This window comes from Vidua chalybeata, chromosome 1 (assembly GCF_026979565.1).
Source record: "Vidua chalybeata isolate OUT-0048 chromosome 1, bVidCha1 merged haplotype, whole genome shotgun sequence".
NCBI classification, from domain to species: Eukaryota; Metazoa; Chordata; class Aves; order Passeriformes; family Viduidae; genus Vidua; species Vidua chalybeata.
In genome coordinates this window covers 43,475,774-43,500,230 of record NC_071530.1, presented here as the reverse complement: position 1 = coordinate 43,500,230, position 24,457 = coordinate 43,475,774, and the positions used below count along the sequence as shown (strand labels likewise).

Genomic DNA, 24,457 nt, shown 5'->3' with positions numbered 1-24,457 from the left:
TGCATTTCAAATCCAAGAGGAATGTTGTGTGACTACGCAACAAATTGCATCGCCCTTTGTTTTCAAATTACTGTTTACATTCTTTTTAATCAAATCATAATTCAGTTCCTTTTTTTCCTGTAATATTTTTCTCTTTTGGAGTGTGAGGATGAAGTTAAAATACAAAGGAATTGCTAAGCATTGCTAATGTTTCAACCTACCTGTTCTGTTTTGACTTTTCCGTGCCTGAAATTTTTCCAAACTATAGCCACGAGGATGAACCATGAGCCAGGCAATACTGTTTCTCTTTGCTGCTCAGCTAGCCCACTTTTCAGCTTCCTTCTCCTCTTTTTTTCCCTCTTCCACATTGTCATTGTAAAATCAGAAAAATTATTTAAAACAACATTTCATGTGGGTTAAAATTGCCAGTCCCTCAGATAAAATACTTGAATAAATTTTGTGACAAATATCTTCTTTAAGATCCTTGCTGGGCAGTTATTTGCTCTTCAATTTGTGTGTGTTATTTTTCTTTTCCCTTGGAGTATTCCTATACTTCCCCTTTGGAACTGCTCATGTCAAGATCTTTTTTGGCCTGAAGTCTTTAAGAAATTTCTTGTGAACAAGTCCTGGATCTCACATTTTTATTATTACTGATTAAAAGCACTCTTTCTGACAGTATCTCAGTGGCTTTGAGAAGATAGCTCAGCTTGTCTCTGCTGACTTCCTCTCTATAAAATAATGAAGAATAATACCTGTAGACTTGATTTCATAAACACTTTTTGAGTAACAAATTAGTTTGCAGAGATCTATGAGTTATTTAAATGCTAAAACCTTAGGTCCTTTGTGATTGTCATTCCATTCCTACTGTGCCCAAACCTGTCTCAGGGTCTTCTGCTGAGCTCTTTGCAGCAGCATTTTCTACAACAGGTGCTTCACCATTTACCAGAAATTACATCTTTAAGGCCCTAAATCCCACTAAGCCTCAGGTATCCTCTCCTCTGAGTTGTGTGAATGTCCTTATGTATCCACATTGTCTGATGGATGGGACCGGATGGGAGAAGTATGACAGCTCCCAAACTTTCCTGTCTGTCTTCTCAGTCCATTCCCAGTTTTCAGCAGTTGGACTTCTTTCTTCCTCCACTGTTACGTCCCCACCCTCCTTTTTGATCTCTCCTGGTGTGATTTTTGCCTATGCAAAAGGTGTATGAGAGTTATCTATACTTCATAAATATATAATATGTTGTCTTTCTGAAAATAAACATAAGCTGATCATCCTCCTCCATTATTTAAGAGTGTAGGTCATAAAACAGACTGTCAGAATACTTTAATATGTCTCAAAACTCAAGAATGGATCTCCTACTTTTTAAATCTATGTAATGGGTGCTTTCTAAGCTATTTGATCAAGGATCACTGTTGGCTCTTGGAATCTTTTCTCATCCTTCTTATGACCTTACCACAAAATTCATAACTGATTAGTTTTTATAAGATTTGCTGGTTTATTGTGTTTAATTGATAAGTGACTATGACCACTGTAGTCTCACTATTATGGAACCATTCTAATGACTTCACTTTAGGACCTGAACTCAATTTTATTGGGGCGAGGAGGGGGATTCTGGATGGCATCATTCAAGAATGATAAAAAATATTTGACAATGTCATTTTATAGAAAATCTTTGCTAATGTCTCTTAAAAATGATACTTCAACACAAGACCAAGGATATGGTAAGTAGTAATGATTTCTGTGGTTTCACTCTTCCCTTGGCATGCATACTTTGTTAGGGGGAGTATTTTGTGCTCAAAATAATAGGTACCACAACAACTTAAGTAAATGTTTACACATTCCAAAATGGAAAAATATCCCCATTTTTGTATCATACTGGTTAACATAGAGTCATGTAGGAATCCTGTGTGCAATCTGTAAGTATGTTGGTAGTATGTATTCAGTTTGGAAATTTCCGTGCATTTCTGGAATTATCTCCATTTCTACTGGGCATTTGGCAGGTATAAACTCAGCATATTCTGCAGTAACTAAATCCTGGCACTTTTCAGGAAAAATTGCTTCAAAATAATAATAATGATAATAATAAAAAATCCTTCTTAATCTATTTATGGTTGCTGAAGCATTATAATGCAAGCAAACCTAAACAATTTAAATCATGTTTATGTTAATTTGGCTTATTGTCATAAGTTCTAATTATGACATTATGGCATTAAGTAGAATTAAACACAATTATCAATTTTAAGTGCATGTACCTATCTTAAGGCTTGCTGAAGCCTTGATTTTCTTTGAAGTGGCTGGTTGCAAAAGAGCCTGTGCTTTATTGTACATGGGGGTTACCTGAGGTAACCACTGCTACTGGTGGAGCACAGCCACAACCCTGAAAGGGTGGAAGTCACTGCAGTCAAAGCACCAGGGATGAAACTGCTGCCAGCACTCATGTACCAGGCTGCTCACGCAGGGAAACAGCTCAGGTCCTGCTACTGACTGCATGTGCACATCAGCATTTAGCAGAGTTTAGATTTATCTCAAATCTATCTTTCCAAGCTGCTTTTTTTTTTTTTTTTTTTTTTTTTTTTTTTTTTTGGCTGAAAAAGGGAAAGAAAAGATTTGGTTTCAGTAAACAAAGTGAAACATTTTCCAAGCACCATTCTGAAACACGTAAATGAGACTGTCTCACAGCCCTGTGAGACACAGCCCTGTTTTCACCCAATTGTGGGGAGTGGGAAGGGACAAGGGAGTTAATTTGTGACACAGAAGGAATTCACTTATTTGTACTGCTGACAGAACATGAACCTATATCATAGACTACAGAGAAAAATGTCCTAAGCCCAAAGTTACTAATCTAAGGTGGGTGGGGGGAAGAAAATGTCTATTCACTGTCTATTCACTGTCTTCTGATAATTTCTTACTTGTCCCAAGTTTGTAATATGCACCTGGTTACAGGGCACTCAGAGAATTTCTTCTTGATCTTATGAGATTAAGATGTTTGCTTGAGACAAGAGAAACCTAATTTGCTGGTTTTGCACAAAACAAAGTGACCAGCAAATAACTAAGAGACATAAAGCACTATTCCTCTTTTCTTTCCCCTCTGAAACTCTGCAGTTTGGTGGTGATTTTATTTTCTGGAAGAGGTGGAGACAATTCCTTTTGCTAAAGGAGGGATTTGAACTTGTGTTTGCTACATCCTGGGTAAGTACTTTGAACATTAAATAAAAAGAAGAAAAACCTACTTTTAGTACTACTAAGTTAGTTGATTAATTTGATCAGAGTATGGGTTGTTTCAGGTTTTTCTTCTTTCATTCATTTTTGATAGTCAGCTCAGTAAATAACCCAAAGAGAAACAGAGGTGATGAAATGAATGAAATGGCTGGCTGTCCAGTGCCACCTTTCCCAGCCAGCACAAAATTACTGTTGCTTTTCTGTTGTTCATTCCCCATTTTGCTGACACTGCTTCAGCATATGAAAGGAAAAATAGTGATCACAAGTTATATCCAGCTATATTACAACATCTATGACTATTCAGGTTATTGAAGCAAGTCTTCTTTAAAATATGACTGTCTGTCTAGGCATTGTTTGTGAAAGAAGAGAGGGAGTTGCATAGCCAGGTGATCCTGCTTTTACAGCATATTTAAAAAATAAATTATCTAAATAATTCCAAAGCTAAACTGCATGGGGTTTTTACTCATTTTGACTCACTTTTTCTTTAAGAGGAACTGAAATGAACCTGTTTATGACTTCATGCCTGCAAAAGACTCTAAGACCGATTTTTCAAATTAAATCAGCTGGTGAAGTTGTAGGAAAACATAATGTAGAGCAGTTTATTATTCATTCACTGGCTTCCCAATTTATATTCCTACAATAGACCTGGGCTTTATGTTCCAGCCTTTATAAACACTGATGCTTATTTTCCCTCTGAGTTAGCAAGGTATAAAGGAAATCTTCCTTTCTGTGTTTCTACAGTGATAGTCTTAAGAACAAAAAACATTACAAAGAATGTGTGTGATGGGGTTTATGTTCAATAGGGATAGGGGAAATAAAATAATTTAGAAATGTCTTAATTTGTAAATTAAATTTGAAATTTATTTTTGCTCAGCAGAAATTAGATTTTCAAGGTATATACATTGGGGCATGTAGCATGGAAGAAGACATTGTCTGAACATGTGATGGAAAAGGGGGACCTTAGATTGCTGTACTGTAAGCAGTGACCTCACATAGGATGTACTTCCATAACTGAACTGAAGTGCTGAGGCCAGGGTCTATTCAGGTCCATGATCCCCCAAACCAGACAAATCTCTGGGATAAAGGGTTTTCATGCAGTTTTGAAAGTTTTTGAGACATGGATTTGGGTTAGGAAGGAGGGGAGGAACTGGGAACTGGAGACTAAAAAGAATAATGAAGAATGTCTCAGGTCTCTATCACATTTTCTATGTAAGCATTGTCCAGTTCAGGAAACTAACAGAAAAGTTACCCTTACCTTTGCTGGGAGAAGCATGAAACTTGCCCTTTAGAGCTCTTGAACTTTCACTTTGAAACATCTGGCAAACAAAACGTTAAAAGCAACTCAAGCACCACAATTTGGCACAAGTTCAAAAAAAAGAAGAAACAGGAACAGGTTGAGAAGAGAAAGTGCCTAAAAATTTGGTTTTGACAGCCAAGGCTACAATCTGTTAGAAGTCTAACACTGATAAAGATGGAGTCTTGGCTTTTCCTTTGTGTTTGCTTTCGTCTAGCAGGTTTTTTTTAATTACTTCTTAGGAAGGGAGGTGTGATGATCAGCATGGTTTTGAGATGAATAACTTAAAGAGCTTGCACTAACTTTCCTGTGAGGGCTGCCAGACCTGGGAAGACTTTCTTCTGGTGTCTATTATGGGACATTAAGGTAACACAGAAAAAACAAGCTTGCTCTTCTTTGCATTAAGAAGCAGGTAGAACTGGTTGTCTCATGTTGTCAGAAAACATTTTTACCATTGTTTGGATGCTATGGTAAAATGGGTTGCATTTTTTGACTGGAAATCTAACTACAGCTTTCCTGGTGAACTATATTTCCTATGGTGGCTTAGGATGAACAGAAATTGGGACCTGCTGAGAAGAGAATAGGGCATTTACAGTGAGAATTCTGAAATTTAGATTCTTTTTGGACAGAAAAGGGACATTTTTATTATTTTGATTCATTTTTATCTTGTAGAGTGGCAGTTATCTGCTTATGCGGTATAGAATATACTTCTCTGATTTAGCATCCATTTTAAAAGCCTGATCTGAGGAAGAGAAACCAGAATGGTGACATTTTCTGCACCTCAGCTGTTGCTCTAATTCTCTTTGAAATTATCTGTGTGCAAAAAGACTGCTGACAGAAGGTCCTGTCCACTGCGAGAAAACAAGCAAAAAAGAAATCCTAGTTCTTCAAGCAAAGACATATCCACTGTTTTGTTTGTTGTTAGAAAACAAATAGTGAAGGATTTCCCAACATGTTCTGCATGTTTTAATGAGCATGCAGGTGGTTTTTTTTTTTTTTTTTTTTTTTTTTGTGTTTTTTTTTTTTTTTTTTTTTTTTTGGTTTTTTTTTTTTTTTTTTTTTGTATTGCCATTTTTTGTTCATGTCAAGAACAGTATCTACTTACAATTTCCCAGGAGAAAAGACTTTATATGATCAGATCAGAATATACAATCATGGTAAGATAACCAAAGGAAGATGTTAAAAAAGCTATTTGAAACCAAAAATTATTTTTCTTCCAAAATTAACACTTGGCTTTACTGTCTTTTTGGAAAGAATATCTGAAAGACTTGTTGGGTCAGCCAGTTGTTGCTAGGTGTTTCATGGTAGCTAGCCTGGCTGGTTTTAGGCCCCTTTTAGGTCTAGATTCACAGTCCAAGTTTTCCACAAGTCTCATCTTCCTTCCATGTAGAGATGGGATATTTGTGCATGTAAAAGGTAGAGAAAAGAAGGAGAAATCTCTTTGATAAGTAAGCAGGCATTATCCTTATTCTTGTGGCTTCTGAGATCTGTTTGTGTAAAATGATTCATTGCTTAATAAGTGAAATAAAGTCTAAGGACAGTGGAATGACTCCTCCTTTTAGGGTCTACATTTGAAGCATTGCTTCTGTCACCAGTTCTGGAAGTTCTTGTCTCATTCTTCAAAAGAGGGCAACACTCCTTCAGAGGTATTTCCCAATTTTGCTGTAAATCAAGGCTATAGCCCTTCAAAACACTCTAACTATCATTGCATAGTTGAATTAGTTCTGACAAAGTCCCATTGTAAAGAATAGGTCTTGAAAAATTCCACTGGTTTCATATTGCACTTGGGTTTTACCAGGTGATAAAGTAAAGCAAATATTCATGAAGAATAAGTCCTTGCTTTCTATAATTTTTGTTTGTAGTATTAAGGAATATTTTCTTTTGGTAGAGATGAGGAGACTCAGTTGATCATGCTAATGGAATTGGAAGAGAAATGTTGGACCACAGTCATATCACAGTGTGGGAAGAGTTCTTTCATAAAGTGAACCACACTGAAAGTAGTGGAGGGAATACCTAAAGATAAGACAAAAAGAGAGACGCATTGTTAGCATATGGCATTCTCCAAAAGCATGGCAAATCTGTTAAAGTACCTCAACAAGTAAGCAGTTCAGACTAAGTGGAGAGGAGTTAACATATTTGTTCCTGTTTTAATGGGACTAGGAAAAATCTGTTGAAATGTTAAGTCAGTCCATGCTGAAATCTTCCTGAGCACCAAAAAAGCACAGGGAGAGCTCACAGTTTTACCTCCTTCCCAAATATGCTGAGCTTTATTCATTTCCTATGTTTCACACTATAGTCATTGAGCTGTGGAGGAATTTAAGTCTGATTTAAACCATCCTCAAATACTGCTATTGTATTGTGTGACCTAGAATAACAATACTGCCTAACCCCTTTATTTCCGGGTAGTGGAGACATAAATCCTCTCCAAAAAACTTAAATTAAGCTTTTTATAGAAACATCTGTATGTTTGCAAACTGGAGTCTCCCTGTAGACTAGCTATTTATATAAATTACAGTTTTGCACTCAGTCACACTCCTGAATTTTATTTAAAAAAAAAATCACATTTCAGGGCTTCATAAAATGCTTTTGTGCATGCATAATCAAATTAATAATATATGCATTAGCAAACAAAAAATAGTTGAGATGATTTTTGACAGAGTTGGAAATAGCTGAAATCAGGGATTTTGCAACTATCTGTGTGTTGAGGTTTGACACTGGCGCAATGCCAGCACCCCTATGAAAATACACTTTCTTAAATAAATGTTGTGAGATGCAATCAGGAACAGAGCAGATCAGATTTAAGCTTAATAGCAAAGGGAAAAAAACCTTATTAAACTACTACTACTATAAAAGACACACACACTAAATATAGGATGAAAACCTTCTAAAACATTTCTCCTCTCCCCACCCAATTCTTACAAAACTATAGTGAGACACAACTTGGACTTTAATCAGGTTCTTACTCTTCAGTTAATCAATACTCAGTCTATAAAGGGAGAGAGGAGCCTCTCCTGTGCCATAGACCCCTCAGGAAACACTGTTGCTACCTCTTGTGTTTTCATGCCACACATGGCAACTGCCTGGAGAAAATCTGCTAGTGTGACACTTTTTTCCATCTTCTTCTTAGTCAGAAGATATAAGAACTGGGAGTTCTTACTTTTAACCCCCTGTGTTCTCACAAGCATGTCCATGCCTTCAGTAGTCACTCTAAATGCTAATATCCAACCCTGACCACTGATTAATTTGACTACAAACTTCCTGAGAAAATTCACTTCTATGTCAAACCATGACACTGTGTCAAGTGTAATTGTGACCTGTAAACTGTGCATCACTCTTCTCCTTAATTTAGCTTCCTGGTGTTAAAAGTCAGCTGTTCCAAGCCGTCCGCATTCATTGAGAATTGGTAGTGCACAGTGGTTTAGCACAGGGTAGTCTGTCAGCGTGCTGCACTGTGCAGCCTGTGGATCAGTGTGTCTTGGCCTTTTCCCAAGTGCCACTCATGCACAGCAGAGAATTTAAAATTGCCTGCAGGAAAAGTGAAATTAATGTTTCCTAAATTAGGCCAAAAAATTAGGATATGGCCCCAACAGTTCCATTCTGAACCAGGATAAAATAGTGGAAAGTGACAAATTTTGATATGACAATATAGAAAACATTTTTATTGGAGTATCAGGTTTGGTTGTAACCTCTTTTGTGGTCCTTTTGTGTTTTCAGCACTCAGGGTTGCTAATAAAAGCAGTGATGCTGGATTTGGTGTAAAATACGTGAACATCATCTAACTTCTACTTCAGCAAAATGTGGCTACTGAAGCAAAGTACAGTCTTTGTGTTAAACTTAAAGGCTAAATATTTGTGCCTTTATAATTGTAAATTTTTGATACATTATAATTTTTTAAAATTTATTTTTCTGACCAGTTACACAGTTTGCTTTGTGAAGAAGGGGGATTAATTTCCACAAAACTTAGATTATTAAGCACTGCAATATAAATATGAAGTATTTATCATTATCTTCCATGACTATGTTAGTAGTGTGGCTGGAAAAAAAAACTCATCAGAAACAACCTCCCCCTTCCTTTGCCAAATTACCTTTTGCAATTAAATGTGGTAATTTCCTGAGAATTTGTGAGCAATGACTATAGTGAAGAAATGTGTTTAGTGAATCATTACTTGCTAATTTTTGTGTATTCTGGCCAGACTATCTCCACTCTATTAATGGATTCAAGATATTTAACAGGAAATTATTTTCAAGGAGATGAGTTGGCTGGTCTGCATTCTTATAATCTCCGACAATTCAAATTCTTCTTGAGATCAGTGATTCAGAAAGCCATATGGGATTTTTTTAATGTTGGGTACAATATTTGAACATTAGAAAAGTGAGGTTTCTTAAGTTTTCATTTCCCTTAAGTAATATAGAGCTAGATAAAAGACAGGCAATGTCATTTTCTGCTTTCTTGTTCCCTCATTCTGCAAAACTAAATATTGTAAGTGGTCAAAATGGAAATTTAAACATCCTGATATGGTGATATAGACAACTTATGAGGGAATGAGTTAGTATACCAATGTGTGTCTGTATACTTTTGACATTCTGGTAAGTACCAATCTGGTATGCTATTCAATATTCATCTGTTTTGATTTCTGAATGCCTGCTAAAATCAAGAGAATACATAATTGTTTACCATTGTTAATCAGCTTGGACAAACATTCTGCATGCAGTTAGAGAAGAAAAGGTGACTGTTTTAAGTCAGTGCCTTTATATGTAGTTCTTCAGTAACTGAAAGTCTTTTTGACTGTACTAAACCAAACCAAAACAAAACACCCCACATGAAAAACAGCACCCTAAAGTCAGATCAGCTTTGATTTCATTTTACTAGAAAGTTGGTCTGCAATAGATAAATGTATTGATGAAGAAGAAATGACAGCCATGGGTACAATTCTCTTTTCCTGGATCTGTGTATTTTTCATTTCAGAACAGACCCTTATGAAAATGATTGTCACTTCAAATGAGCTGTTGGCTCAAGATGTAATCCTGACTTTACTTTTGGGTTCATGTGCCCAAAGCACTTAACTTACCTCTTTTAATGTCCTACATTCTACATTCTCTTGTCCAATAGTGTACGAGGATGGGAGAGACCAGATGAGTAAATCTCTCCAGGGGACAGCGAAATTTGCAGCCAGGGAGGGTGAGGGGATGAGGCTCCCTCAAGGAATTATTCCGGTAGTACATTTCTATGGTGTATTGCCTGTTTCAAAATACAGAGGGGACAAAATAATGTTAGGTGTGCAAAACCACACAGCCTTTCCATGCTGCAGTTATTGTACTTGGGGACAAACTTTTAGCCAGCTCTTTTGTCTGGTTGCTAATATGTTTATGTTTTACTAATATAATTAATACTCTGAAGAGAACATTTTAAGCAAGGGGGGGTCAACACCAATTTGCATGTAGTTTGCTGTCTTTGCTAAGGAGTTAAATAAATAAAAAGCATGGAGTAAAACCTCTCATAATTGTTATATATATATGACAGAACCATATATATATATATATGGTTTTCCGGCTTATTCCGCTACTGACTACTAAACTGAATGCAATTACAATAATTAAAATCAATGTGTAATATTTTCCTGAATAGTGAACCTCAGGTATCCAGTTTAATTAGCCTTAGATATCAGAAAATTCCTTTTTAGAAAAAGTACATGTTAGCAGTATAGCTTACAGATACTTGCCCATTTTTTTCCTGGTAAAGTTCAAAAAAATGGCAGGCACTGTGAGGAGGCAATTTCCCATTGAAGACATTGAGTGCCATCTGTAAGGCAGCAATGGTGGCTGCATGCTGTGAACAGAGGAAACCTGTAATTAAAGGCCTGTTGAAAATGATTACATGAACCTATTATTTAACAATATTTCCTGCACATTATCTGTCCACTCAACATTAACCTCATTAGGACCTCATTAGTACTTGCCCTCTGCACTGTTGAGCAAATACTGTCCCTTTATGGCTATATAAACTGAAGCCCTGCATGTATAAAGTATACATATATGTAAATATTTAAGAAGTCTTGCAGCTCTTACAAAATTAATAGAAGATGTTAAAACTTCTTTTAAAATAACTAGTGGTTTTTCCTGATAAAAGTATTTGAGATCAGATCAGTAAGCTCTTTAGCTGATATAAATCCAATAGGTCATTATATAAATGCAGTTTAGAAACAGGAGCTTTTTAGTGAGGGCAATCCAAAAATTTCCTTCTCCAATGACAGCATTTGTACATTCTAAACAAAAATATAAGATCACAATTGAGTAACTGCCTTCATAAGGCCTTCTAAAATAACTGTAACTTAATTTTTTTTCTTTTTTTTCCCATATGCACTTGAAAAAGATGACTTGCAGGAAGAAGGAGATTTTGTTTTAAATTAACTTTGTGACCCAGGTTTAATATAACATGAGGCATGATTTTTTCAGTTCCCTGCTCAATCAAAACATTATTACAATGAAAAAACCATGACATTCGGTGGAAAGTGGAATGCTTCAGGTTTCAAAGTAGTATCTGTTCATTAAAAATTTTTAAAAATCTGAGGATCTTTAAGGTTAAACAAATAAAAAAAGTGATTGTAGCTGTATTTCATGAAGGAAATAAAATTTCATGGCTTTCACTGCATTTAATAACTGCAGACAGGAAACACAAGAGAAACAGAAAGCACTCACCGTGGAATACAAAACCATTTTTTGATGGTATGAAGGCTTTCTAGCATCTAAGATATGCTTTAGAATAGTTTTTAAAAGAATTCCTGAAAGAAAATGGGGAAGCCGTGAGAATGAAAGAGATGCTTGTGTTAACATCTGTATTGATTGTTGCCATTTTAGCAATCTGTCACTAAGTGCACCAGATTTACTCAATTGACTTAACTGGTAATTTGTGCAGAGAGCCTTGATTAATAGTGACAGTATCTTTCAAATGAACTGTGGGCCTATTTTACTTCTGTGTAAAATGTTTTGGGGATCCCTAATAACCTCAACAGATTCAAACAGTGCATTCACAGTTACTTTGTGCCAGCAGAACAGTGCAAAAAGAGCACAGTAATGAATGCTACCCTGTTGTCTATGTAGCTTGAGTGATTTCCTGCTTTCCAGAGAAAAAAGAAAGAGCATATCCTCTTGACTCTGGGGCTTTTTAAATTGTGTGGTTGTCTGCGTTTTGTTAATGTTAACTGCTGAAAAATTGTAAGACAAACTACTGGACTTAAATCAATGGCTGTGCTAGTATGTTAATACAAGGTTGGCATGTCGACAAGTTAAAACCCTAAAAGTAGAACTGTACCAGCTAGCAAATTAGACAGAATTAGTCTTTAGCTTCTGGCACATTTTTAATAGCAATTGTTAGTAAAACAAGGGCAGAGGTTGAACTTTGTGCAAAGTTTTGCAAGTTGGAGCTTTGAAAAATGCAACAAATTAATTTATGCTTATATGTTCATTTGTCTTCCTAGCTCACAGGACCTGCCTGTACACTGCCCATATAAAACAAAAAGGAGGCTCAAAAGATGACAGTGGATGAATGGAGGAGAATGAATGAAAAAAAAAGGTATAAAATACTTTCAAATTTCTGCCATTGTTTTCTGAGCAGAGTAAGGTTTAGAAGGAGTTTAATAATCTCATTTTAGGATTCTCAGTAATGGAATATGGAGACTTAGGCAACAAAGTCACCATTCTAGACATTACTACAAATAATATTTCTTTAAGTAAGGTACACGTGGAGGCTTACACTAAGTTCAGATTTGATTCAATTCAACAAGAATCTGTATGTTATACTGAATTTCTTATACAGTGTAATCTAAATGATACCTCAATTACAATGTTAGATTAGGATATTCATGATTCATATGCTCACCATCTCCCTCCCCATTAATCAAAATTTTTCAGTGCTGCCCACCAATATCCCCATAATGGCATCTTTCACCATTCTACCATAGAATCAGCAGCATTGTTTGTCATAATACCTTTTCTTCTTTCCCACCCTACTTTTGGTTTTAAATGGGGTAAGAATTCAGCTTACCTCCCTGCAAACGTGATTTTTGTATTTGTTTGTGGAACCCAAATTCCGCCTGCAATAACAATTCTGACAGCTTTATCAGCTTGGTCCTGACACCATGAGTAGCCCAAACAGGTAAAGTGTAATTGTTAATATCCTACAGTGAAGAAAGAAAACATGGTGATTTTCTTACTGATTCCTACTGCTAACTGCTATTTATTCTGGCACAAAATACTTCTCACAACAAATTCTGAATGTTTCACTCCAGTAACATTTTCTCATTGTAATAAAATGATGACTGTATTTTGCATTTAGACAGCTGTAGCATTCCTATTTATAGCATCATAGTGCTTGGAAGAAATTTGAAGGGCAGTTTTCAACAAGAAGTGGAATACTTATTAATAATACTAAAATGATGCAAAAAGCAACTGGCATTTTTTATGTTGTCAGGTGAAAAAAAATCATTATATGGATTTTTTAGTCATGTGCTGGGATATATTTTTACTGAAACAAATCCTATATAAACATCAGGATTTTAAGGGCTGGTATCTCTCAGGTGTGACAGGAATACAAAGATCAAATAGGAACATGTATAGCTGTAGTATGGATGTACCATAGTATGGGGTTAGATATATAAGAATGAGATATAAATGAAATTTGTACCTATTATGGTCTATTAGATACTGTCACAGTCATCAAGCTAAAGTGGAATGGATTAGTCTTTCTTTGGGGATGCAGTCCAAGGTATATTAGTGATCACAGCTGTGAGTAGGGAAGATATGCACAACACTCCTGATTTGCACTACCCTGAATTCCTGTTTAAACAAGGCTGGTAACTTTCCTTTAGAGCAATGTAACCTTTGGACTGAGCTCACCAAAAGGAGTGTTCTTGTAACAAGTGAGCTCAAAGGAAAATGTCAACTACTTCAAGTGTTTGTTTAAACAAGAAAACAATAGAGCATGCTAGGTTAAACCAGCTCAGATCACAATGTTATCAATTTCTCTTTTAATAAGTCTGATTTATGTCTTAGGGAAAGAATTGGATGGTTGCATGCTATTTAAGACAAGCAAACACCTCAGTCTCCAAGTTACCTCAGAGTCAGATAACACTTAGCTGAAAGTAACAAATACAGATGTGTGCTACTGTGGTTTCATGAATTGTATTAAAAAACTGTGTAAGCATGCTCTCTCTGTATGCTTGAAGAATGAGAGAGGCTTTTCTGGCAGATGTCTTAATTTATACCCTCAGAGTCCTCAGTCAGTAGTATCAAAGACCAAGGCTCATCAAATGTAACACTAGAAGGAAAACCACAATTTATTTATTTATTTTTTTTTTAATTCCAGCGTTTAGCTAGATTCTTGATGGGAGATGTGGGTTTTGCTTATTTGTCTGATGACACAGACTCTTGGTATGATTTAACTATTGAAGTAGAAAGTTGTGGTCCTGCATTTGGAAAACATGGAAGGGTGACCTCACTGAAATTACAGTGAGATGTCCCAACATGTTAACATTTCATTTAACTTAAGGCCCTGGCTAACATTCTGATCAAGTCTGCTTTGATCAAAGTTGGACTTTTGCAAAAACTGCAGGAATGAAGGTAAACTCACTAGTATCACACCCTATAAATTATTACATGTTGCTTCTGAAATCCACCTTAAAACTCCCTCACTAATATCCCAGTACTGATGACCAATTTATCATTAATATTTAAGTTTATAAATAGTTATGCATGAAGGTAGCAAAAACTGCCTTAAAAAAAAACTTTTTAACACAAGATTCTGCATTTTTGTGTCAGCTAAGGTAACTCTAGACCTTGAAGTGGGACTTCTTGCTAAATTAAAGGCAGTTAGGATTTTTTCAAATCATGATATTTCCAGACTGTGGAACCAGATACCCATGCCAGTTTAGCACCATAATACCCCTTTTGTTATACAATGCATGCTCTTTTGTGATACCTTTGATTAGAACAAGCTCCCAAACTTGCACAAATAGCAATTTGTGTCATTCCAATGGCTGCTTAATTCCTGAAAATACTCTGTCCACTACTGGCCATGTACAAATAATGGCTTCTCTTGCTTATACAATTTGCATAAAATCTTTGTGGAAGAATGCTTATGTTTCTTTGCCAGCAACATATTTTTATCCCTGTGTATCTCCTAGTGGGGTCTGGGGGAGTTACAAGACAATTTTATCCAAAGGTATGCTTTTGCCTAATTCTCTATATGCAGTCACTGACTGGATCTTGAATATGAATAGGAACACTAGTTTGTGTTCCTTATAGTGGTGGATGACCCAGAGCAGCCTCACACACATAGTGTTTACAGGATTTTCATTTGTAAATTTGACATTAAGTGAGGGTTTCTGAGAAAGAAGCTGAAAACATTCTATGTTTAAAAATTTTAAGAACAGATCTATGACCTTTTTATGACTTACATTAAGAAAATAAACCCAATAAAAATACCAGGTTGAAGGAGGTATAGGAATTTCTATTGCACTCAAAGATCTTAAGGGTCTTTTCCAACCTAAATGATTCTTTGATTCTATTTACCTCATATTGTAAAGTGTCAGAGAGCTTCCAAATCCTTTCACTTGTCAACTTCTTCAATGGATATCCCGTATGACTGGCTAGAAACTTCAAAAAATGCTGGAATACAAAAAAACCCAAACTTGTAGTACTGAGGGCATTTTTACATGACTTCTACACACTGCCATACTAGTACATAGGAATTTTTAGAAAGAAGACAGTCTTTGCACTTCGCACTAAATCAATGAACCATTGCCTAGATGTAAGAGAATTTGGCCTATTCATTTAGACAAGGTTGGTGATTTTAGTTCAGATTTGAAGTATGGTGATTGTTTATGCTTGGTGGAAATGTTTAGAAGGAAGTAGAGGGAACACAGATATATGAAGAAGTCTGGCAGAAATCCAAGAAGTACTTAAAGGAAATGTGATAAACAATTATTCTGATATTGGTACTCAGGAGGAAAGGCATAATGTAAATTTGATAAAATGGGAATTGTGATTTACTTGCATATAATACCCAGATGCAGAGCCACAAATGGATGACTGAGGTCAGTGGTGAAAGATAATAGAAAAACAGGTGAAGTTCATAATGTCCTTTTGAAAACATGTGTGAAGAAGAAGGTTGCAGCAGAATAAACGTGGTTATATAGTCATGCAAAGGTTTTGATGGTGGAGAAAGAAAGGAAAGGATACCATATGGAGACAGACACAAAACATAAGAGAACACCTAAATTAAGATTTTGGGTGGGAAACATGAATAGGTACTTGAGAAAAACACTGAGACTGTTATAGAAATTCTGGGGAATTGAGCTGAGAAAATGTATCTGAACTCACAGACTTATATAGGGAGAGATGTCAGAGGAGTTGCTTTACATGGGAGTAAACAGAGAGAGGTATTGGAATAATTTAAGAGGCATTGACTCTGATTTTGAGTTTCTGTTTTGTCTAGTCTCCCAGAAACTAAGTTTTTGCAAGTAGGTCAATAATTTATCTTTTCTGTGACTTGCCATTTTCAATTGTCGGGAATAGCCCAGTCCAGCTGGATCTGTAATGTTGTAATTGTTTTTTGGGTATGTTGTCTACACCCACTCTGAAGATTAGAGATCTGAAAGGAGCATATTAACTGATATTTTTTAAACCTGTATGTCAGATGATGTTGAAGAAGTGATACACTTTAACTGGATTTCCAGAACTGAAAATACTTCACCTTGTAGTGCTTGAATTGCCTTTGGAAATCCCTAGTTGCAAAGGTTTCTCTCAGAAGCTCCTTGTATTTTGGGCAGTGTGAGAAAGGTAGGTATAGCAACTGAAAAGAAAATTGCAAAATCCTAGTGAGGCAAGGTTCATCTTGTTCTGCAATTCAATATACCCTTGCAGGATTGCTGTTCTGATTGGCTGCACTAGTTAGGACAAGCTGAAAAATAATTTAGCAACGCAGTTTCAAGGATATTCATCTTCAGGACTCTAGGAGTCATACTGATGACTACATACAAAATAATCTTTAAATGTTCAGAGGAGTAATAGCTGCAGTAGTTCAAAGTTAAAGGATTCATTTACACAAGATGAAATTCGTCCTTTGACAGAAGACTAAGACAAACCCTCATGAACTCCTTTGTTCTTAGCTTCTCCAGGGATGATTTCATTCATTGTGTTCAGTCTTTCTTTAAACACACCATCACATTTTTACAAAAAATTACAAAGCAGCAGCTAGACTGAAATAGGAGACTTTGTGCATACTCAGCTGTATTGAGTCTATTTAGCACAGCTTCATTTAGTTCAGCTAAATTGTAGAAACTTGTGAACTTTCTGTAACTCGGTTTTGTCTTTCATTAATCTAAGATATGTGAAGGTTACATATGACTGGAATAAATTAAGAACTTGTTATTTCAATTACATGTATTTATATATGCAATTCAGTTTGTTCTTGTTTTCTGTGTTAAATTTTAAACAAAAATTTAAATTTGACACTGATATTATTAGTGCTTTTCCCTAATGTGTTGTTTTGTCCTTTTCCCAGTAATGTAGCTCCATTTATATAGTCCCAATATTAAAAGAACTTTGAAAAGAACTTGAGAGATTCGAAGGGAAATTAGCTTGGAATGCTTCACAGCAGTTCCTCAATCTTTTTAGAAATACAATCTATGTATTCCACAAGATAGGAAGGTATTTGTGAATTATAGCCATAGGTTCATAAACAGGTATGATTTCACCAATAAATGATGGGCACTTGTTTTGTGTTGTAGGATACGTGTGGTCTCAGGTTTAGCCTGTATAATGAATAAGGATAAATAAAGTTAAAACACAAATAGTTGAAAAAAGCATGAAAATTATGCATATGTTCATGATTTTATGATTTGTTTGAATAAACTTGCTCCCCTAGATGTGAAAGAGGTGCAGCACCTGCTTGCTGAGTTTGCCATCTGTGTTGATACTGGCCAGGTATTCTTGACTGTCTGCTGGGATATGTCACAGGTGGGGACCTGTGACAGTGTCAGAAGCAGCTCCTGACTGTGCCTGGCTGTGTGTGTGAAGAGGAAGACATGTGTCCACACCTTCCTGCTCTGATCACCCTGAGGTGAGAACCATTGCTCCATGACCTATCTGACGTGATTCTCTTATCATCATAGACTGTGTTAACTAGACTTGTAAAGCCCACACAATTTATCTTGCATCACAAGAGCAAGCCTGCTCTCACAAACCGAGACTCATGCTGCACACTCCTGATCTTAACATCTATCATAGATTTTCCACACACAGGAGATTCCAGCTCCCGTCAGCTGCACAGCTTTCCCATATAGGACAAGTATATGCAGGCAGGCTACAGAGCTGCTATCCATAGTATTCCTTACAACTCCAAAGTGAGGATCTGAAGGAAGGGACATGAAAAAATACATTGCCCTATGAATTCATGCTTAAAGCTCTGAGTCCTCCTTCCTTTCCCCTTTTACTTTTCTCACCAATCCTTGAAGTACATGCATTGACCTGCACAGTGCATGAAAAACAATCCTGTAACTCAATTCTCACCATAATGTAAGTCCCAGAATGATTCTTTTGTCTTTTCTGTTGGCTGTGGACTAAGCAATACTGAAGCACTACTGAGATTAAGTATGTTTTTTCTTCTTAAACAAAGAAAGTCATGTTTGTGTTAAATTTAGGACTAATCTACTTCTACAGTGATTTACTCACCTTATAAATTAACTCTTTTACTCTATACCCAGTACTCCCATTTTCCTTCCTCTTTTGTTAAGATCATGTTTCTGATATGCAAATCCATTCCTGTGAAAATACTTGCCAACACTTCTATTCAGCTTATTAGGCCTTTCCACACAATGCTTGTAACAATGTTCTTTTCATTGCCTTTACCATGCATTTTTTGCTGTACCTTCATCTCATATCCTATGCACTGTACTAATGATCAAGTGAAAGCAGATCCCCCTAGTTTATACTCACATTATCCTGTGACAGTGGCATTGTGTGAACTGGAATTGGCTGCCAAAGGATTTTGGGGTTCCAAATCTGATCCTGTGTTGGGGGGTACAGTCCAGCAAGACTTGCCTGAGCACTCATAAGTGTGTGATCACAGTCAGTGCTTTGAACATAAATCTGAAGGAAGAAAAGAAAAAGAAAAAGAAAAATTTTGGATGGTAATTTCTTTCATTAGGTTTACTTTATTGTCTTCGTGGTAGGAAAAAAGGGGGCTGGTACTGGGGAAGTTGTCATTAAAACGGAGTGGCATGAAGAAGGACTTTGAGAAAGAAGGAGGAGGGAGAATGACTGCAGCTGGAAAAATATTTTGCTGGACAGCTGAGCTGCAGCAGGGTAACATCTTAGAAATCCTAGTAGACAGCATGAGTTTGACTCTATTTGACCCTCTAGGCTTTGGGACATCGTATGTGCACTGAAAAGCTGGAACCTAAATAAGAACTGAGTTGTATCTGCATTCCATGTGGAAGTATTTGACATAGATGCTCTCCTATACAGCAGTGAGGGAGCTGAACCTGATGTGCAGTCTAAAAAGCCTTTCATGTGGTTTTCAGTTAACCACCAGGAAAAAAGCTGAACTACAGTTTCAGGGATACTTTGGAATTACATTGACTTCAACTGATATTAAATTTTCTCCAACTGCACCATGTTTAGCCTCTTATGCATCCAGGAAGTCCCATTAACCACCATGAAAGACATCTTCCTGTCCAGATCCAGTACTTGCCTCACACTGCTTGTATACAACGCTCAGGAAATGAGAGTATCTCCTCCTCATGTACTGGCCAAGTTCATACTGTTGTTGTATGCCAAGCTGTAGAGGTAACACAAGAGCATAAGTGGTTAAAGAAATGTGCTATGCATCCATTTCCTACAACCAAAAAAGAATGCAATAATATTTGATATTATTTTAATAAAGATGTTTTTTCTTTTTCAAATTGAATTAGGAAAGAAGACATGAGAAAACAGTAGTGAAGTTGCTGCATGTATGGTATTGGATAACGTTAGATATGACTCCTGGTAGATGCAGTTTTGTATTTTGCTCGGTGGAAAGCTATGTGTATGTTTATCTGAGCTAGTGAGACTTAAAGCAGGCATAGAGATGTTCCAACACCATCTGTCTACTTTCTACTCTATTGCTGTCTCAGAGCTGATTAACTGGGAGTGCAGACAGAACAGCCACCTGTCCATGGAGATACATCCAAGATATGAATCTCATGGAGTATCACCAGCGACTCCTTATGGGGGCTACAGTTTTAGCCTGGGCAAGATCTAGTTTTTCAGAATAGAAGTCTTGAAGTAAAAGTCCTCCAAGCCTTAGGGCATTTTGCTGCAATAGCTAATTATTATCAACAGTCTGAAAGATTTGATTTTTGATTCTCGCCTATGTTCCCAACTTTTAGTTGCTGAATCTTGTTACACTTTCTAATAACATTCACCATCACAGATCTTATTCATGGTTAAATAATAATCCATAAAATGGAATCAAGCCATATTATCTCTGTGTTAAATTAAACTGATGACAATTCTCTACTCTCAAAGCAAAACAGGTTTTCCCAGTCCCAACATTTTAGTAGCTTGTAGCTGAAGATCTTTTCAACTTACCTACATAATTTTAGTGAACACTCACATTGTCAGTGACGTGTGAATCACTGAATCATGAAATCAGTTAGGTTGAAAATGACCTCTGAGATCATTGAGTCCAACTTAGTACCTAATGCTACCATGTCAACTAGGCCATGGAATTAGGCACCATTTCCACTCTTTCCTTAAACACCCCTTGGAGTAGTGACTCCACCATAATCACACACAGTGTCCCTGTAATAGTCTCTATATTGCCATCTTTTTACTTGTACCTGGTGTTTTCTAGCCTATATTTAAATATATTCCAGTTTGTTCATGTAACCATTACTGTACACTGGGATCTCAAGTGTAGTGATTACTCATTGCTTCCTAAAGCAATTTTCTAAGTTGTGGGATCAGGGGATAATTCAGGCTGGAAGGGGCCTCAGGAAGTCTCTAGTCCAACCTCCTGCTCCAAGCCAAGTCAGCTAGGAGTTACTCAGGACCCACTGTGTGTGCATGTGATCACCTCTTTCTCTTGCTGGAATTGTGCATCCAGTTTCCTAGGGTATATGTGTAGTTTAGGCTTCTGCCCCAACTTGCCTAATATGCATGTTGTTAAGTCCTGACTCCTGGGTGTTGAAGTCTTCTATGCCTTGGAGCAAGCTGCATGGATTGCTGAACTTGCATAGCATTTATATGCAATGATTGAGTCATCGCTGAGTTGGGAAGCTGCTCTGTTACTCCCGTTTCTTCAAGGGAATTGACATGAGCAGAAACAGGCCTGATTTTGCTTTGGAGACCAGTTTTGCCTCCTAAGAATAGTGGGGAAGAGGAACCCCTCAGACAGTTTGTTCTATTCTGATTTTGGTGGAGACCTGGCAAGTTCTTTTTAGAGAGGGACCCAGTGGACATAAGGTGTGTGTTCCTAACAGAGAGACACACTTCACAGTCTGCCTCCCTGTGGACTGTAGCCATTTGTCTGGGACAACCAGACTTGTGGCACTTCTAAACTACTTCAGGGAGACTGCCTGGTTCTGAGTGCTGGGCAAATAACTGGCAGCTTTTTCCATCCAAATAACATGTCTTGGGGGAAAAGGAATGAAGCACAAGCACGCAGACAGAGTGGGTCCTGCCAGTGGGAGGGGAGAAACCACCCAGTGTCCAAATAGTGCCTTACAGTCTGATAGTACAGTTCACCTGTGGCTCCATTTGTGAGAGGTGGCAGCTAATAGAAGTTACAGTCAAGGCAAGCACAGTATCTGTCAGATACAGTATCTGTGGTTGCTGCAGCTATTTCTGGTTACTACCAACAGCTGATTCCACAAATGCCTGCACTAAAATAGCTGAGTTTTAAGTCAACTTTCTTGGGCATAGCATAAGAAAAGTTTCTGCTTGTACTGATCTTAACAGTTTATGAGTAAGGAAGCACTCCTATTCAGCAGAGATTGAGGGAGAGTTGTGTCTGTAAGCACGTCCATCACCTTCTGCTACTGGTGGTTAAAGCTTCCTGTATGGTTTCAGGTGAACTGAGATGGTCACCAGTGCCTGGCTCCTCCCAGACTAGAAGATCCTAGTCTGCAGTCGAAAAGCTCTGCTTATGCTGACACTGGACCAGAACAGGCTGACTCAGTTTCATTCAAAATTAGTGAGTGCTGTTGCTGTAGTTTCCTCATAAGTTCCTTGGCTGTCCTTAAGTGGCAACTTAATAAGGGCTTTCCCCAAGTGAAAGCAAAGTTCCAACCCCCAAATATCAACACAACATCTTCCAATATTTCAGTTCTTGGCCCAGGTAAACAAACTCACCTTGGTAAGTTGGCCATATCCCTGTTGTCTTGCAATTTCTTTGTGCTTATCAGTTGGGAAAAACTCCTGTGGGGTATGATCACCATGGCGAAATACCTGATAAAATAGATGAAATTGCTTTTGTGTTACTGGTAATTTTTTGTGATGACTATAACTAATTGGTGTAGTTGCAAGCAATATGCTATGACAGTGAGTACTGTATCTGACAGATGCTAAGTATATTAATGATGCTTGCCTTAAACCTAGATAGCAACATTTCTTGTTTCATTTATTTAGACAAATATAACTGGTTCTTTTTTAGCATTTGAGAATAAATTAGCTTAAATAAATTTTTGCAAGTTATAAAAACTACAGGATACCCTATTATATTTTATAGAGATTTTATGCATTTTAGAAGGTATAGACCATAATATTAAATAAACAGAAAACAAACAGAAGCATGTAGGTAATTTTGTAGAAATATTTGAACATTAGTATTTTGGTATGACTAAGCTGGAATTTAAAAGGGAAAAACCAAAACTATTACACGAAGTAACAGCTCTGTGGATGACTGCTGTGGAGTTCTCTTACTTGGCAGAAATTAGCCTTAAAAAGTCATATGTTGGCTTTTTCATCACAAGAGGTGATAGAAGTGTTATCTAATATGTAAATACAGGCTAAACTGTTGCTCTGAAAACATTGAACCTGTTTACATAAAATAAGTATTTATACAGATACATTGGATTTTTTCATTCATACATATGCTTTGCAGCATAATTCCTGTAGATATGAGCCATATGATTCTAAAATTTTAACACTAGATTTTTTAAAAATTTCTTAATCTAAGCAGGGAGAAATTAAATCAAAAACTGTAGGGAAAAATTATATAAACTATTTATATGTGTGTGTAATGTTCAGAATAAGATTCAAGCTTCCTGCAAACAAATGGTACATCATAATCATTGCAAATAGCATTAGCTTCACAGCACTGGTTTCTGTGCTGCTTGTTCAGTGTCACTGTACACTTGTTTGAGTTTCACATACTGAAATTTACTTTGCATGTTAGTCCATTGAAACCACTGGAAAAATGGAAAGTCTTCCATCGTAAAGAGGGGTTTTGCACAGTTGGTATTTAGTTATGAAATAGTCTTTTACATTTTAAAACAGAATCCTGTGTTATTTTTCTCTTAGTGCTATAAAATAAGCATTCTGCATCCATCCAGAAAGTAACTTCATCTAGGAGTGCACAAAGGAGACAAAATTATATTTTTTTTATTATTTAATCTTATCTAAAATTGAGACCTTATTTAAAATTGAGATTTTTTTTTTTTTTTGGACAATGCAATAATGAATTTTGAATATGGAAGAAACATTTAAATATTTGGAAATGTGCCCCCTCCTCCCTACCCTAGAGTACAAAAAGAGTAGTGAGTGACAGGTTTTGAAGAAATTTCATTTGCCCATACTTACTAGGGACACAAACTTCAGTTTTCTTTTAGCTGTTGTTTGGTGAAGAAAGATGCAGAAAAGACAGAACAGGAAACACAGACTCCAAATTCCACAGACCAGCTGCCTTGCTCTCATCCTGAGGGTAGCTTTCAGCTATTTTGCACACCAAGGTCCCTGGCTGGATATGGTGATACAGTAGATATATGGCTAAGAGGGGTGGAGTCAGTTGTGCTTAGTGAAATCTGAGAGAGGGCTGTGAAGTTTCCTCTCTCCCCTTCTAGGGTTAGTGCTTTTCAGGGAACTCATGAAATTAAAAGTGTATTTCTCATTTATACTCAATTTCCATGTCCCATGGAGTGAAATCTCTGAGCCCTCTAATTCCTGCCCCTGGCAAGGCAGGTGAATGTAAAGAGCTAGAAGTTTCCTTCTATTATTTAACTAGGATTTAGTTATGGATCAGTCAGCCTTCCCAAATATGAAAATGCTGTGGGTATCTTACTGTATGCAAAAGAGCTATTAAACCATCTGCATTCCTAGGGCTCACAGTCTTCGCTGAACACTTTGTACTAGAAGGCAAGGAGTAGTGCTAACAAATGTCATTTTATAAAGTATCTCTGGATTTTCCATGGATTTGGCTGTGGTTTGTAGGAGGAATAAGCAACAGAAGGTTTTATTGCAAAGGAACAGGAATAAGCCTAAATTCATTGCAAAAAATATAAAGATATATGAATGAACTTTCAATCTCTTTAGTAGATTGACTCTGTCTCTAGTGGCAAAGTATGTGACACTGTTTCCTAGAACTATCCCCCAGAATTTCATACAGTTAGTTAAATTTTAAATTTTCAAATTTCTCTTGATGCAAACACTGTCATTGTTATAGTGTGTATATATCAAGAGTTGTTCCTGTCATCTCCCCAGTATATTTTAAATAAGAAAAAAAAAATCTAGCTCAGAGGCACCGTTGTGAGAGACAGGATTGATCTTGCAAGTTATTGATTTATTATTTATTATGTTCAATCCCATTTGTGTGTTAATGAAAGTCCTGTTAGTATGTTAAAATTGAGGGTGATTTCTTACTCATCAAAACCTCTCTGTAAGAATTTGAAAGAAATTACTGAAAAAAAATTACTATGTTGCTACCTAAA

The 24,457-nt window shown here is 36.6% G+C and overlaps 1 protein-coding gene across 1 annotated transcript; it reads right to left on the bottom strand.

Moving 5' to 3' along the window:
• Positions 1-9,575: 9,575 nt before the first annotated feature.
• On the bottom strand, positions 9,576-23,447 carry LOC128784559 (prostatic acid phosphatase-like). The gene is made up of 10 exons (XM_053936327.1): positions 23,334-23,447; positions 21,885-21,980; positions 19,243-19,329; positions 18,486-18,638; positions 16,243-16,341; positions 15,060-15,155; positions 12,535-12,667; positions 11,190-11,272; positions 10,214-10,320; positions 9,576-9,732 (listed from the first exon to the last, which is right to left on the bottom strand). The coding sequence occupies exons 1-10, from the start codon at positions 23,445-23,447 to the stop codon at positions 9,576-9,578; spliced, it is 1,125 nt and encodes a 374-aa protein (XP_053792302.1).
• Between the last annotated feature and the right edge of the window lie 1,010 nt (positions 23,448-24,457).

What these genes read in the sequence shown, in the direction of transcription:
- LOC128784559 (XM_053936327.1), bottom strand. Translation starts at nt 23,447, where the DNA reads ATGAGAGCAAGGCAGCTGGTCTGTGGAATTTGGAGTCTGTGTTTCCTG. An exon ending in CTGACACTTTACAATATGAG is followed by an intron (nt 12,668 to 15,059) that starts GTAAATAGAATC and finishes TCTTCACTGTAG; the next exon opens with GATATTAACAATTACACTTT. An exon ending in AAATGGTTTTGTATTCCACG is followed by an intron (nt 10,321 to 11,189) that starts GTGAGTGCTTTC and finishes CTCTGTTCACAG; the next exon opens with CATGCAGCCACCATTGCTGC.